Source organism: Urocitellus parryii, chromosome 11 (assembly GCF_045843805.1).
Source record: "Urocitellus parryii isolate mUroPar1 chromosome 11, mUroPar1.hap1, whole genome shotgun sequence".
NCBI classification, from domain to species: Eukaryota; Metazoa; Chordata; class Mammalia; order Rodentia; family Sciuridae; genus Urocitellus; species Urocitellus parryii.
In genome coordinates, this window is record NC_135541.1 from 102,297,611 (window position 1) to 102,314,293 (window position 16,683).

At 47.1% G+C, this 16,683-nt stretch overlaps 1 protein-coding gene across 2 annotated transcripts; it reads left to right on the plus strand.

Moving 5' to 3' along the window:
* The first annotated feature begins 520 nt into the window (after nucleotides 1-520).
* Sypl2 (synaptophysin like 2) lies at nucleotides 521-14,946 on the plus strand. Of its 2 annotated transcripts, none has more exons than XM_026402854.2 (6): nucleotides 521-819; nucleotides 988-1,062; nucleotides 8,496-8,620; nucleotides 9,641-9,842; nucleotides 10,983-11,174; nucleotides 12,435-14,946. In XM_026402854.2, exons 1-6 carry the CDS (start codon nucleotides 766-768, stop codon nucleotides 12,585-12,587), a joined length of 801 nt encoding a protein of 266 aa, XP_026258639.1. In that variant the 5' UTR covers nucleotides 521-765; the 3' UTR covers nucleotides 12,588-14,946. The 2 variants fall into 2 exon arrangements, with proteins under 2 accessions (XP_026258639.1, XP_026258640.1); XM_026402855.2 differs by lacking the exon at nucleotides 521-819 and adding an exon at nucleotides 6,386-6,574 and having other exon boundaries at nucleotides 1,011-1,062.
* Nucleotides 14,947-16,683: the final 1,737 nt, after the last annotated feature.

Here is a 16,683-nt window from a genome sequence, read left to right on the forward strand (position 1 = left end):
TTTAAAGATTAATAATTTTTAAATCACTAAAACACAAATGCTTTTTGTTGGTAAAAATAATAAAACAATGCTAACCTAGAATATAAAGTGGGCAGTTTAAATTCTAGTGCTTTTTTTTCCGTCTGTACTGACTTCGTAAAAATTTTGGAAGCAAGAGGCATGTTAAAAATAAGCACTAAAAATGCCTAGTGAAAAATCCTTCAAGTTCTAGATATTAAGGTTTGGAAAAGGAGGAAAAACCAGGGCAGAGCAATTCCGAATCCAGGAAAAACCCCCGGGAAAGATAAACTAGGAGCCGGCGCGTCCCAGCGCGCTCCAGATTTTCGCCGTGGTGTTGCTCGTGACCGTGGTGTTTCTACCGGGTCCGGCCCTAAAGGCTTCTGGCAAAGAACCTGAGCCCTTTCGAGGCCGAACTGTCCACAGAGGCCACAGGTCCCTTTAAGGAGTTTGGCCACGGAGAAAGGGGATCAAAGGGGGCGGGAGCAGGATTGGGGAGCGCACGCCACGTGACTCCCCTGCCAAGTTCGCCTGCGAGTTTGACAGAAGTTTGAATCGGACTCGGGGGCTTTCTGCATCGGCGGGGCAGAGCAGCGGCCACAGCCTCCACTAGCTCGAGCAGCAGCGCCCCCGCTACCCACCCCGCCAGCCTGGATCCCGGCCCGCCTACGGCCGCGAGTGAGCAGCCCCCAACTCCACCGCAGTCCCCGCAGCCTCCCTACGAGGGAGCCGAGCCCCCGCGCTGCGCTCCAGTCCCGCTGCGCCAGCATGTCGTCGGCGGAGAGCCCCAGCCGCACAGCGGACAAGTCGCCGCGCCAGCAGGTACTTCCCGAGCGCCCCTGGGCTCTGCCACTGATCCCCTCCACCTAACTGTCGGCCCTGACTCTGATTCCACCCTCTGCCCCTGTGTAGTAGGAGGAGGAGGAGAGGGACTAGTGTCTTCTCTAGTCTCCCCACCGTCTTGACAGCTAGCTGGCTCTGTCTCCGCAGGTGGACCGCCTGCTGGTGGGGCTGCGCTGGCGACGGCTGGAGGAGCCACTGGGCTTCATCAAAGTTCTCCAGTGGGTGAGTCTCTGCCCCAGCCCCGGGCTATTTCGGGAGCCTGGACTGTGACGACGACCCGAAGCAATGTGGCTCTGGTGGGGGCTGGGGAGGTGAGGCAGCCAGGCCACTGCGGAAGGGTGGGGGGCGGTGACAGGTGGGCGGGGGAGGGGCGGGCTGGGGATGCTTGTCCAGCACTCAGTGGTAGGAGGGTGAGGAGCCAGGCATGCGGAGTCCCAGATTCGGTCCTTCTATGTGCAAGGAACCTTTGCCCAAGGCGCTCACATTTCACTCGGGCGACAGGACCCGGGTGTAACCTTTCCAGAACTCTGATCCTGCACATACCACTCCTCGGTGGCGGGCGGGAGGAGGAGGAGGACAAGGGGGTTGAGATCCGCTCTTCACCACCAGAGAAGCTTCAGAGGGCAAAGGAGGGAAGGAGAGGCGCTATGGAAACCTGCCCCAAACCCACCAGGACCTGGAAGATCCTTGGAGTGGACTCAAGGACAGGCTCCCAGCTCGGGATTCCCTGTTGAGGTCACTAGAGGAATCTGGGGTTTTGTAATAGAGTGAGGAAGTGAATGAATGAATGAATGAATGGAACTCACCAGCCTTGAGAATAAACAAAAGAACAAAATTATGACAGAATAAAAATGACAATATAGGGGCCAGGGTTGTGGCTCAGTGGTACAGTGCTTGCCTCCAATGTGTGAGGCACTGGGTTTGATCCCTGGCACCACATAAAAATGAACAAATAAAATAAAGATATTGTGTCCATCTACAACTAAGAAAATACATATTTTTTAAAAAATGACAATATAACCAAAATGTAGTATTACAATAAGAACACAGATCTGGGAAGCTGGAAATCTGGATTCCAGGCCTGGATCTGTGTTTCCAGCTGCACAACCTTGGGCAAGTCACTTCTCTGGACTTCAGTTCTCAACATTGGTGAAATGTGGATCTGACCATCCTTAAATTGTTTGGTGTGCTAAAATGTAACCCTAGATTAGATTTACCCTATGACCTTGAAAAACTCATTTGTCCAGGTCCTCAATTTCCCATGGTTTGATCTAGTGGAAATACCACCTCATTTCTTCACTGGTACTTATGCTCTTTGTTCTTCCCAGTGCCCCAGGCCTCCTGGATTTAAATTAGGAATGTGGAGAGGTGCAGACACTTTTTCAAATCATAAAGACTTGTTGGGGAAAAGGCATTTAGTGTACTACTGCAGAAGAGGTTTTAAGTTAAATAATCCACACACCAAGTGGTGTATGAATAACTTAATTAATACACTTTCAGCACAGCATTCAGCTAGGGAATAAATTACCATTAATACGCAGGAGGATTGTGTTCTAAAGGGCTGTAAACTCTCTGGAGACAGGAATTAGCACTGTGTCACTAACTACTAAATCATAGATGAGAATCGTCAAATCTGAAATTCAGAGGCAATAGTGTATTTGGGATTATCTCTGGATATCTGAGACTCCTAATTAGGGCTATAGGCCAGCTTGGGGAGTTCCCAAGTATAGACTCTGGGACTTCGTCAGAACTTCCCACTTTCCTTACTGCCTCAAGTACAGTGGGACCAACTGCTGATTGAGCTCTTCCACCTGCTGCCACTTCCCTGTTCTGACCCACCACTTGAATACCAGAGGGGCCCCGTATAAGAATATTTATGCTCTGAGTGACTGGCATCCAAAAGTCATCCAGAAGTCAGAGAGCCATTAAGAGCCAGCCATAGGAGCAGAACCTGACTGAAATGTAAGAGTACAATTTTATCATTAAACTTGACAAAATGGATCTAATGGAAATTTGAAGACAGACTATCAAGGGATGACGGAATAATGAAGTTATTGGATTATGGACTTGCCTTCCCTGGGGGGATTCTGAAAAGCAACCTTCTTCACTCCTGTCCCTACAGCCTGCCATACCTACCATATTTCTTCTGTTTTTTTAAATTTTTTTTGTAGTTATAGATGGACAGAATGCCTTGTTTTATTTGTTTATTTTTATGTGGTGCTAAGGATCAAACCCAGTGCCTCACACATGCTAGGCAATTGCCCTGCCACTGAGTTACAGCCTCAGCCCCCCCACCATATTTCTATAAAGGCTGGACAGAGCAATTCCTAGGGAAATAATCCAGTGTTCCCCTAGGGTCAGTGCTGATGCCCTACTAAGTAATACCTGTTTGATGTTTATGATCTTCAACTTCAAAAAAAAAAAAACAAAACAAAAAACCTTCAACTACAAAACAGAGATCCCTTTCTCTCACATTGCTAAACCCAAGGGTCCTGGGTAGGGAACAAAATCTAAACTAGTCTTCATTCACAGTGTAGAATCATAAGGAGACATGATTTGGTTTTAATGCTATCCTGGGTAGCATAAATTCAGGGCACAAGTTTCACTTGCTTTGCATTTTTGCAGATAAGCTCACATGAAAGTTCACAGGAACCAGCACAGAAACAACAGTGAAAATGTCATTTGGTTTTTTTTCACCCTTTTTTTTTTTTTTTTTTTGCTTGGTGGGATAAAGTACTCCTGACTAGGGGAAGAAAAAATAAAACACAAATCTTGCCATTATGGTAATGGTAATTGAAAACTTTTATAGTCATTATTATCAAAAAGCAAAGGTTTTACTGGAATTCTTGAGAGGAAAAAGTGATGTAATTCTTTTATGAGTCAGGAGCTTATGTTAGAATGTCTTTAAAATTCAGAAATTATTCTCACCTCAATTCTCATTCTAAGAATCTCACTAAATCTACCGGAGCATAGACCAGTTATTGGAGAAGTAGGTTTTTTGTTTATATTTGTTTTTAAGGCAGACTTTAAGGTCAGTTGGGCTTTGGCTTAAATTTGGTATCCTATGCTTGTAGTCCTAGAAATTTGGATAAGAGATGAAATTTTTATGGGTCTCATTTTCCTTGAATGTAAATGAGACCTGTCTTATAGGCTCACTGGGAGGATTACAAAAGACAATTTCTGTGATGCTTAGTGAACCTAGTGAGCCAGGCACTCCAGGAGATATTTTACTCCCAAACCTCCCCCTTTCCCTATTTTCTCCCCTGTGCAGACTGCCCAACTAGTCTTGTCCTTTAGTGAGATTATTCAAATGTCACTGCCAAATCCTCAGTTTGATGGCAAGGTACAAAAGATCTCTAGATGACTCAGTCATTATCCTCATTTGCTTATAAATAAGTTATATTACTTTTAACTGAGAGTGTCCTCCTAATGAAAATTTCACCTTTGGGATGCCAAAGTAATTTATTTGACTCTGAGGTGTCCGTAATGGAGTTATTTCAGTTACTGTGGAGGATTTGAAAGGACATCTTCAGAGTCCATCAAACCAATCGGACGATTATGGAGGAGGATTTGGGGGAAAGAACTTGCCTTCTATGCTCTGCACTGATGATGTTGGTGTTCTCTGGACTGTTGGTTTTCTCTGACCAGCAAGGAAGTCCAAAGTACAACCTTATCCTTTAACTGGGAAGGTTGGCTGGATGCAGTGGTGCACACCTGCAATCCCAGTGACTCGGGAGCCTGAGGCAGGAGGATCACAAGTTCAAGGTCAGTTGGGCAACTCAGGGTGACCCTGTATGGAAATAAAAAAGGGCTGGGAATAGCTTGATGTTAGAGCACTTCTGGATCCAACCCACAGTACAAAAACAAAACAAAACAAAAAAAACCCACACCTGGGAAAAGTTATTCCAACGTCTTTATAAAAGCGACACAGAGGCAGGAGGAGCAATTCAAGTCCAGGAGAAGGAAAATTGGTTGGCACCAGAATTCCAGAAATCCCCCTGTCTCAGAGCCTCCATCTTTGGCTGCTGTTCTTTATGATCAGGTTGCTCTCAGAGCCTTGTGCATGGTGATAGGGTTGTTTCAGTTATCACCCTCTTCTTCCTTGGGCTTAGTCCCCTGAATAGTTAAGGAAGGAAGCAAATCTGAGGCAGAAAGATGGAGTATTAGGAGCCATGGGCTGGGTGAGGGTGTTTTTCCATGCTTCTGCAGCCCGGGGTACAGGTCTCCTCTCTCCTTGTAATCCCCACCACACACAGTAAAGATCTCTCCTTTAACCTCCTTTTCTTTTCTTTTCTTTTTTCCTTCCTTCCTTCCTTCCTTCCTTCCTTCCTTCCTTCCTTCCTCCCTTCCTTCCTTCCTTCTTTCCTTCCTTCCATTCCCTCTCTCCTTCCTTCCCTCCCTCCCTCCCTCCTTCCTTCTTTCCTTGGTACTATGGATTTAACCTAGGGGTACTTTACCACTGAACGACATCCTCAGCCCTTTTAATTTTTTATTTTGAGATAGGGTCTCACTAAGTTCTCAGTCTCCCTTCGATTACAGTCACTGAGATTACACGCAGGTACCACTGCACCTGGCTTCTACCTTAGCTTTAATAACTATGGTGCTGGGTTTTGCTTGTTTTAACATGACATTCCCTTCTTAACATGAATTATTGATAATAAAAGCCAGGTCTTACTCATTTTTGTGTCTCGAGCACCTGGCACAAGGTAGATAGATGCTCAATAAGTGTTGGATGAATAAATGAATGCTCAATAAGTGTTGGATGAATAAATGAATGACATAGGAAAAGCACTGGAAAGGGAATCAGGAGATGTAAATTCATAACCTGGCTCTTACATCAGCTAATGTGACTTAGAGAAAATCATCTTATTTTGGGGGGCTTCAGTTTCCATCTTTGTGAAATGATACTGTTGAGCTTAATAATCTCTGAGACCCTTTTTGTTCTGCTGCTCTATGATCTATGATCATTCTTCTCAGATTTTCCCATCATCCGTTCGTATAGCACACTGTATCTGCCACCCTCTGACTGTGTGTTCATATTTAGACGTGTTCTTGGGGTGAGGTATATAGCTCTACAGCTAGCATGCACAGGCCCTGAGTTAGGTCCCTAGTACTAACAAACAAATATTCTGGTAAGTAAAAAAGCCATCATGGAAGATGTTTAGATTCCTAAGTTTCAAAGAATCAGAAAATCAAGCATTAACAGTAAAGTTCTTATGGGTATATTTTGCCCTTTGAAGTATCAGAGAGCAGGGCTTAGAAGTTTCAGAACCTTGAGGTTAAGATTTTGACATAGGAGAATTTTCAATGATGATGGAAAAGTTCTATAATCTGTGCTGATGACTGCAGTACCTGCTAGCTGAATGTGCCTACTGAGCCCTTGAAATATGGCTGGCATGATCAAAACAACTGAATGTAAAATTTAGTTTTATGTTAATTAATTTAAATAGCCTTGGCTAGTGGCTACCTTTGTGGGTAGGTTCTAGAGCATGAGCTCCAATGAGAACAAATTCATTTTTTTTCTCTCTTCTGTTCACTATAATAGTATCTAGATCAGAGCCTGCCTGGTACAAAATAGATGCTTGAGAAATGTCATCTTCCTGTCGATGTTCAGCAGTGCCTGTCAAGAGAGGGCTCGTGAAGAGAAGGCTCCATAACTGACCACTCACTCTCTCAAGTTAGGAATACCTGCACACTTTCTATGAGGAGCCATTCACTGACTAACTGCCAATGGGTAAAATTATATGCAACTGTGCTGCCCTTCCTAGAATATGACACCCTAATTGTGTCCATTTCTGGGCACCAGAAGCTAAGAGAAATAAAGAAACTTCCTCAGGGAATCAGAAAGCCACAGAGCCCACAAAGATGAGAGAATTCCTCTGAGGAAGAGCTAGGGAGTTTTATTGTTATGCCTGGGAGGCAACTTGGAGTATGTGAAGGGTAAGGATGCAGGGGGTTCCTTCCAGTGACTTTTCTCCAGTTCTGTCAGGGAGGTGAGCAAGCAGGGCTCTACTGCAGCCTGCATAGTTTAATTCAGGGGTGGGGGGTTATATAGGCACTGCAGAGATATTACACTTATCTTCTTTCCTGGTGATCTTTACCAATGGAGACAATTCTCATTTGTCTAGAGCAAGTCTCCTGAAAACAGAGGTGAACGTTATGACCTTAAGAGAGAAGTCAGTGGCTCCAGCATGGAGTTCTGCTGGGCCAGGCCGTGCAAGGCGGGGTAGTGGCACCCGACACCACCCAGGGGCAGAGCACAGCTGTTGGCAAATCCAGCCAAGAGCACACTGATAGCATTACCCTCTGAGAGTGAGAGAATTTCAGAGCTGGGAAAAGCCTCTAGATTACCTCCAAATGCCTCATTTTACAGATGAAGAAACTGTGACTCAAGACAGTGGAGTCACCTGGCCAATTAGCAACAGAGCTACAACTAGAACCCAGATTTTCAGACTCCTAGTTCAGGTCTCTTTTTATTTCACAATGTCAATAGGCATTAGCAAAATAATGTGCAATTCTACTCTGGATGCAGGACTGGAGTGTAGATTAGTTGTTTTCTAGTTGGTCCTTTAATGACCAAGACATTGAGTCATAGAGAAACGTACAGAAAATGAACAATTCACAGAATAAATTCACTGCTTAATAAGAAAGATGACACTGTGAACAAATCAAAGATAGGGGCACAGGAAACTGGGGCTGAGCAACTGATGTGGGAGAATAAGAGACTCCACCTCCTTTTCTAATCAAAGGGTATTTCCTGGAAAGAAATGTGAGAATCACAGAATGACACAATTTCATTTTGCTCAATACAAGAGGTAGTCAAATGTGATGAAAGGTAGAGAAGAAAACAGTTCAAGTGGTCTGGAACGCCTCTGCTTTTTAGCACTGAGAAATGGCAGCATCAACAGGTTACAAAGAGAAACTCCAGTGGGAAAATAGCAGAGGCTGATAAGGCAAGTGGAGGGTACTTTTCTTTGGTCTCTAGCCAGGACAGTAAGCACTGGCCCAGCCAGCACTGTCGCTGGAAGGAAAAATGCTTTCGGGGAAGAGGAGTTAGGATGGTAGTTCCATGGAAAAGCTTGGTAGAAGTTGTCCCCTCCAGCTACACGGTACCTCCTCTGGGGCAGGAAACTGCTGGAAGTTAGCAACAAGGTAAGGGGAAGATTCTTTGGCTAAAGGAAAAAATGAAAAGCACTTCAGGCATGCCTGATCTGCATTGGTGCAGAGGAATCCATTTCACAGGGTGCCTCTCCCTTGGGAGAAAAATTAAGAGAAAACTTTTGAGAGGAAGTTTCCAATAGCTGGAATTACAGAGGTTCTGGTGTTACTTCTCATCTTGAAGAGGCTGCCCCTGGTCCCCAGTGTCATGCCCAATGAGGAGACCTGGAGAGGATCCATTTCCTCTCTTCATCTCCCTCTGAGACACCACTCAAAGTCTAATTTAATTCATTTGCTATCTGGTCCACTACCCTGTATGATGAATATTGCACCCTGAACTGAAAAACCATGGTAGCCATGAATCCCTGCCCAGGAGGAACAATATTAAAGGGAATCTCACTCCCTGGCCCCTCAGTATCTGCTGGAGACAGGGGGTGGTTCTTCACCTTGGCCACATGAGGCCTTCTGATTCTTAAAGGGGCTTCACTCTCTCTCAGCTCTTTGCTATTTTCGCCTTCGGGTCCTGCGGCTCCTACAGCGGGGAGACAGGAGCAACAGTTCGCTGCAACAACGAAGCCAAGGACGTGAGCTCCATCATTGTTTTGTTCGGCTATCCCTTCAGGTGAGCAGAAATGGGTTATGACCCAGCACAGACTCTCTCATGAGATCAGCAGGACCTGCTTTGTCTCTTCCTCCTCCAGAAATCTAAAGACCACTTGTTGTGTGCCAATCCAGATTCCAACAGAATTATAAGATTTAGGTCCGTTCCACCCTTCAGTGATCTCAGATAAACTGACCAGAGGAAAACATAAGGGAAACACAAATAGATCATCGTTATTATGTTCCAGTCCGTGGCCAACCAATAGGGGGTCATAAAGTGCATGCAGAAAACCCCCAGACATTGGAAGGAGTCTGAGAAAGTTGAACAGCTCTCTCTGAGCCTCAGAAGCCCCCTTTCTGCTTCAAAGTAAGGAAGCTTGTTAGTTCTTAGATCCCGAAGAGCTGTTGTTGGATGCTTACCTGGTACCCCCAGAAAACAAGGAGGTAGAGAAGAATATTCTTTCCTGGATTATTTGAGAGCTTAGAGAAGGGACGAGTGAGTGTTTAGAGGAGAATGGAGACAGGGCTCACCTTTTTTAGAAATGTCTAGTTTTTGGCACCCAACTTAGATTGTCTCCTGTATATAAAATGTTGTGTGTTTCTCTTTGTTTTGTCCAAGATAGTCAAATTAGGAAGCCTAAGTAAGGCCTGAGAATGGGTGATTCAAACCTGAGCTTGGTCACTGTGACCCTGTGTTTTCCCAGGAGCAGAAAGCAGCTGATTTGCCTAGTGCTTTGGCTACCAGAAATAGATGGATTATATATTGTGGTTGTGACCTTAAAGGCCCTGACTTCTTGGAACCACATGTTCACCATATCTGGGCAGGTGGATGAGTGTAGGATGGCAATCCAGGGGGAGGTAGGACTTGAATGAAACTGTAGGGAAGCTCCTGCTTTGACTGCAAGTTTCCCTCCAGAAGTAGTGTTCCACACCTTTCTTCACTCTGTAATAGTCCCAGGGTGAGAACTAGCCCAGGACCCTTCCTGGAGCATGGAGAAAGCTGGTTACCTGAGCTCAAGATGGCCTCTCCTACCATCTGCAGGTTGCACCGGGTCCAGTATGAGATGCCTCTCTGTGATGATGAATCCACCTCCAAGACCATGCACCTCATGGGGGACTTCTCTGCCCCTGCTGAGTTCTTTGTGACCCTTGGCATCTTTTCCTTCTTCTATACCATGGCTGCCCTAGTTCTCTACCTGCGCTTCCACAACCTCTATACGGAGAACAAGCGCTTCCCACTGGTGGTGAGTGAGAATGGGCCAGAGGGATGGAGGCGAGGGATGGACAAACATAGTAGCTTCTCTGGGCCCAAGACCTAAATGTGGAACCTCTGCCTCTACCAACCTCCCATAGCTTCCTTCCACTGATAGAAAGCACAAGAGCAGTATAAATAAGCAGACTTTGGAGTTAGACCGCCTGGGTTCAAATCCCAGCACAGTCTCTTCATGGCTTCAGTCACTATGTGGCCTTAGATAAATTACTCAGCCTCTCAAAATCTCAGTTTCCTCATCTATAAATGGGGATGAAATAATACCTGCTTTTTAGTGTTTTTTTTTTTTCTGGGGCTGGGGGAATAAGAAAGTATGCAAAGTATCTGGTACATAGTTAACCACTATAAGTGTTAGCTGTTATTAGTATTAATTATTCTCTTTACTTTCTCCTTATTCCAGTTATGAAGGTAGAAGCCATACCTTAGAGAACCCCATTTCCCAAATCTGCCTCTGCCACTACTTCTAGATGAGTAAGGTGATCAAAGGAAAAGTTGGGAATAAAGAATAGGGAGTTTAGGGTTGGGGTTGTGGCTCAGCGGTGGAGTGCTTGCCTAGTGCATGCAAAGCCCTGGGTTCCATCCTCAGCAACACATAAAAATAAATAAATAAAAACAAAGGTACTGTGTCCAACTACAACCAAAAAAAATATTAAAAAAATAGGGAGTTTAGATAACTTGGGTTTTGGGGTGAGGCTGACCAGCCTCAGCACCTTGTTGCCTGACTTTAGTTCTGAGGATGTAGATAGGGCAGCCTGAGAGGCATGACTACTTTGGTGGCAGTGAACAGATTTCTTTCTCTTTTTTTTAAATATATTTTTTTTTAGTTGTAGGTGGACACAATATCTTTATTTTTATTTATTTATTTTTATGTGATGCTGTGGATCAAACCCAGGGCCTTGGGCATGCAAGGCAAGTGCTCTACCCCAGCCACAACCCCAGCCCACAGATTTCTTAGGACCATCTGGACCCCCTGGGGCTATAGGTGTCAGGTAGGACAGGAAGAGGCAGATATCCCAAGACCCCAGGATTCTAGAGTATCATGTCGAGAGGGAAAAAACACTAGGGAATCATGGGGACTTTCTGAGTGTATTCCCCAACTCTCTGCTTCTCCCAGGACTTCTGTGTGACCGTCTCCTTCACCTTCTTCTGGCTGGTAGCTGCTGCTGCCTGGGGCAAGGGCCTGACTGATGTGAAAGGTGCCACACGGCCATCCAGCCTGACTGCAGCCATGTCTGTGTGCCATGGAGAGGAAGCAGTGTGCAGTGCTGGGGCCACACCCTCCATGGGACTGGCCAACATCTCCGTGGTGAGACCTGTGGCTACTGATGGGGCCTAGGGGAAGCAGCACTATCCCAGCTGCCCAGGCCTGTCCCAGCTGGCAGGTTCTAAGAGGAACAGAGAGGGGTCCCCAGGGCTGATGTCCGCTGCTCTTACAGTTAGTGCCCACCTGCACCTGATGCTGATCCTGGGAAGGCATGTTGGGATGGGGGAACCAAGAGCCACTCCCATTCCCCACCTCCAGGCATGTCCTCATGACTACCTCCCATCCCTCCTGCCTGTTTCATGCTGTGTATGGGTGCACATTGAACATATGAAGAGGGAGCTTAGGGCTGTGGCTGGTTCAGAGCTCTTAAGGAGACCCAGAGTGAGAAAGGGCTCTTCGTTGCTTGGACCCCCACACAGAAAAGGGATTTGAGGACAGGGGTGCATTCAGCCAATAGACATGCATTTGGTCATCCTAGTTGCTAACACATTGAAATATGCTCACATCAGCTGGAAAGTGCCTGAGCCATCACCTTAGCTATCTCAGACCCTCTCTGAAAATGTCTCTGACCTCATCAAGGCCCATAACTGAAATGTTTCATGACTGGCACATCAGGGAGCTTCTGGAACATACTGGAACTCCACTCACAGGTTCCCCCCGCAACATTTTATTGCAAAAAAATTCACATATACATTAAACTTGAAGGGATTTCATGGTGAACATCCAGATGCTCACCCCCTAGGCTCTCCCATTAACATTGTATTAGACTTGCTTTATTATTTACCTATCCACCTTCTCTCATCAATCCATTTTTAATGCATTTCAAAGTCAATTGCAAACATCAGTACACCTTCTCCTAAATACTTCCTGCTGTTAGGTTTTTAAAACATTTTAAACAAATATTGAATATAGCCCTGGCTGAGTCCCTGGTCCTAGGGAAGAAGCACCTTGGACAGCTCCAGTCAAACTCACCCAACAGAAGGTATTCCAAGCAGGCCCCTAGTATTGCTGTGGGAAGCCCTGCTGGCCCCTGACTACTGGATCCTTGCTATGCTTTGCATGATAACCTCTTTACCAGCAAGATTGGGCTAGTGACCAAGCTACATCTTGGGTGCATGCTGTGGACAGAGTTGCCAGGAAATCCCTTAACGGGAGATGGCGTTGAATCCTACTTCTATACCCAGCTTGCTTAGTCTTTCTAGTCCTCTGAGCTTCTTACACCAACACAGGAACTCCCCACTCCCTGTTCTCATTCTATCCCTCCCCTACTATTCTCACATACTCCCCTGATGTCCTTTGCAGCTCTTCGGCTTTATCAACTTCTTCCTGTGGGCCGGGAACTGTTGGTTTGTGTTCAAGGAGACCCCGTGGCACGGGCAGGGCCAGGGCCAGGACCAGGGCCAGGGCCCCAGCCAGGAGAGTGCAGCTGAGCAGGGAGCAGTGGAGAAGCAGTAAACAGTCCCAGCCTGGCTACTCCTGAACTGGACAGCACCTCTTCAACACCAACAGCTCCCAGGACCTCCTCTTCCTCCTCCAACTCCCTTCCCCCATCATTCTGGGCTTTGAGCTTTGGGACTACAGATGGGCAGATGTCAGCTATTGGAAACCTGGGCAGCCCACCCCATGGCTTCCTATCCCTCCTCTTGCTGGAGCCCCAGATGGCAGGAGCTCAGTGCTTCTTGTGTACTGACTGATCTCCAGCCTTCCCAGAGTCCAATGTGCTTCCCACTCTTCTCTGGCTTCTCTTTGCTCACAGAGCCCACCATGTGTGAACCAGGGAGGCACAGTAGCCTAAAAAAGGGCCTTTAGAGCGTCTAGATGAAGCCTGAACTCAATGGGAGCAGATAAATGGCAACTGAGTTGCAACTTGAGGAAAAAACTTGCCAGGAAACTTGCTGACAGAAATAGTTTCTTTTATCCCCTTGGTCCTCCGACCCCCAGGGTGGGGCACTTTTCACCAGCACTCTAAACTATACTTACCTTAGAAAATTTTACCTTCCTTCCTGTCCTTCTTGGGCTTGGTCTCATCTCACACTTGGGACACAAGATGAAGGGCTTAGGAGCATCTCCATTTCAGGTCCCCTCACCCAACCACCGGGTTCACCTCCCTTCCCCTGCCTCTTGGGTCTGAGGCATTCGAGATCCTTTTTGAAGTCTGTCCAGGCCTTCCTTTCATTCCTGTGGGGCCAGATAGGGGCTCTGGAAGGGCCAGAAGGACATCATGAGGCTGAGTTGCCCCAGAGCCCCAGGACATGGATGGATGGGCCCATTTTCCCCTTACTCTTTGCTTGTTTCCCCCTGGTTCCTTATACAGTCCTTCTCTCATACTTCCCCCTTCTCATCTTTACAAAAGGATGTGCCCTCTCCATTGTCTTCCCATCCTCCCCTGCTTCCTCATTTTTGCCAGGGTCTATCCCCTCCCCAGTCCAGGGCAGCCTGATGTTATTGGTGCTTCTTCACTTTGGGACCCAGTTCCATATTTGTCTTTGGTGTGTCTCCTTTTCCTGACACCTCCTCAGTCCCTCTCTAGACTCCAAGGCCAGAGAATGCTAACTGGGCAAGGGCCATCTACTTCTTACCCACTCAGAACACTTCAATCTGCCCCAGTCATCGGACTGCTCAGGGAAGGATGAAGAGGGAAGAATTCAACCATTTTCCAATCCAGTGCCAACTGGCCCACTTAGCATCCCAAAGGTGAATGTGTCCTATGCCAGTCTGTCCTCAGGACTGAGTTAACCCCCTTCAACCTCCTCACCTTCCTCAGTGCCACCCATAGTAACATGTGCATTATTGGAGTACCTGGGGGTCAGCACCTTTGACTTAGGGCCAATTATTTCCCCTTTGGGTCAGAGTTTTCCCACTTGATGGGGAAAGTGTGAGATTTATATCCTTCAAAGCTCCAGAGTCCTTCAGCAATTTGTTTTCGTTTTTTAGATGTTGGGAAGGGGTTTGAGGAAGGAGGAAAGAAGATGGGGATGAGAATGTTTCTAAATATGAAACTCTCTGTCCTGAGTTGTACCCATAGTTACTCCAGGACAAGGGGAGACAGTTTCGCCTACATGGCCAGAGACACAGAGAATAAAGGGGTGACCTTCATTTCTCTTCAGGCTGGCCCCTGTGGGGGTCTGTGAGCAGCTTCTACTACTTCTATTATTTGGATTGTGTCCGTATTTATAATTCATTTGAAATGTGATGGATAAAGTACTCTCATTTGGAGACTGAAGGTAGCAATGCCCTTCAGCTGGGTAAAGGGGTAGGTATTCACTCCTGCAGAGGAATCCCAGAATTCTCCCTGCAGCAGAGAAGACTCTTCCTTCTCCTAAAGAGGCTGATTCTTCTTAGCCAGAAGAGACTATGGCCTCTCTCTCTCTCTCTCTCTCTCTCTCTCTCTCTCTCTCTCTCTCTCTCTCTCCATGGCCTCCCTAAAAGGCCAGTTCACTTCATTACCTCCAGAGGGCTGCCTGGGCCAAGTGCCAAGGACAGGGTTGTCCTTATAGGAGTCATATGCCCTCCAACCAGGGCTGGCATCACTGCTTTGCCTATTGGGGCCTGAGGTAGCAGAAGGTGTCTGGTTTCTCCAGATACTGCAGGAGGCCAAAAGGCAGGGCACTTGCCCTTTGCCCTGGTAGAAACTGGCCCTGCCAGAATGCCCACCTTGAACCTTTCCTGAACATGAGTTCCCTTCAACATTGTGGTCATAGGTCTCCTACTTCTGGGATTGCAGGTCAGGGGTGGGGGGAGAATGTTGCATGTTGTTTTCTGGTGCTTGTTATTACACATTTGAATAAACAGTGCTGCAAGCATTTGCAATGAAGGAGCCAAGACTGGAGCCCTTCTGGGAATTTTTCCCCCCTCTTCCTCTCCCTTGCTTTAAGTTCTTGGACAGATATCAACATTTCTACCAAGATAACATTCCACTCCCCTCCACTCTGCACCCCAAGCAATAGAGTCTGCTGGATGAGCAGTTGTTCCTGGCAGGCCCCAGTCTGGTGACACTGCCTCTTCTGGTGGCACCCAATTAGTCCAAAGCAACTGACTCGTTAGCAAATCTGGAGCAAACTCAAAAGGCGAGAGATAGTGACTTCCACAATGCTGTTTCCATTTGCTTTCCTACCATCTGTGACCCAAACAAGCTTCCTGTCATGAGTTGAGGGCCATATGCTTTCCTCTTTACTATAAGGTTCTTGCTGAACAAACTTGCACCTCTACCCACTCCCCAGACAGTTGCATTCTACATTAACATTCCCTAGAAAAATGCACTTGAGCATGATTTTATATTCAATTTCACCAGGTTACTGGGCGCCCTAGGCATCATCCATGGATGTCTGGTTAAGACCCTCAAATATTATTTTTGAACTACTTAAACCTTCCCTGGATGAAAGTCTGAGGTTTTGAATTCATAGACCTTGACTTATTTGCTCTCACACCTGGTTTCCTCTTAGCTAAAGGGATATAGGGTAAAGTGTGAGGGGTGGAGGAGGAAAAAAGAGGATTAGTATTTCTTTTCTAATGAGGTGGAAGACTTTTGTCTCTTGTGTGAGGATGGGAATAAAATGTTAACAGCTGCGGAGAGGAAAGAGGTAGATGATTAAGGTACTTTCCAGGCCTTAGCAAGGAAAATGACAAATCTGATGAGAAATCTTCCTATGCTAAGGCTTCAGTAGCAGCCCTTATAGCAGAGAAAATATTCATTAGAAAAAGAAGCCAAAATGATGGATGGAGTCAGGGTCCAGCCAGGGTTTGGGAAGAGGCGGTGCAGGGTATCGATCGCAGTTCTCAGGAGGAGAGAGACGGATCAGCAAAGACGCTGCAAAAACCAGCAGCCTCGGGGCCACCCTAGTTCCGGGGCTGGCTCTGGCTCGGAGATAGCCTTCTGTCATCCTGACAGGTGATCTTGATCAGCTCAGCCAGGTCCTCCCAAACCCAGACAACGGTACTCCAATCATCTGCCCTGCATTAGGGCAACGGGGGTTTCCCACAGAGGAGGAACTACACAGGGGCCGAGGCCCTCCCCCACACCAACCCCTGTGTCCTTCAGCACATCCTACAGACTCCCTCCCCTTGCCCTTCTGATTCACAGCGCCCACCTCCCTGCACCTACCCTATTCGATCTACGGGGGAGCGGAGTCGCTTCGTGGCCGCCAGCCCGGGAAGGGGCGCCAGCCAGCTGGCGGATGCACTGCTTAGAGGGGCTTCTTTGGCAGAGAGAGGTCTGGGGATGGGTGTGTGTGTGTAGTGAGCTTGGGAGAGTGACTCGTGGTACAGAGAATGTGTGCACAAGATTTAGGAGAGGGGATCCTGGGGCTTTGGTCTTTTCTATTCCGCCTGCAAACGTGCCTTTCGGAAGGGCTCTTGCGGCAAACTCGGTAGGAAACAGCACCCGCGCCGGAACTACATTTCCCAGAAGGCTATGCGGGAAGGAGGAGGAGGAGGTGGAGGAGGAGGAGAAGGAGGAGGAGGGGGCAGGCGACCTGAGTTGTGCTTGCGCAGAGAGTGAATTGGAAAGGTAGGGGGAGAGGGGAGGCGTGCCCGCGGCGGGGCAGGGGGGAGG

What these genes read in the sequence shown, in the direction of transcription:
- Sypl2 (XM_026402854.2), top strand. Translation starts at nt 766, where the DNA reads ATGTCGTCGGCGGAGAGCCCCAGCCGCACAGCGGACAAGTCGCCGCGC. An exon ending in TCATCAAAGTTCTCCAGTGG is followed by an intron (nt 1,063 to 8,495) that starts GTGAGTCTCTGC and finishes ACTCTCTCTCAG; the next exon opens with CTCTTTGCTATTTTCGCCTT. An exon ending in TTGTTCGGCTATCCCTTCAG is followed by an intron (nt 8,621 to 9,640) that starts GTGAGCAGAAAT and finishes TACCATCTGCAG; the next exon opens with GTTGCACCGGGTCCAGTATG.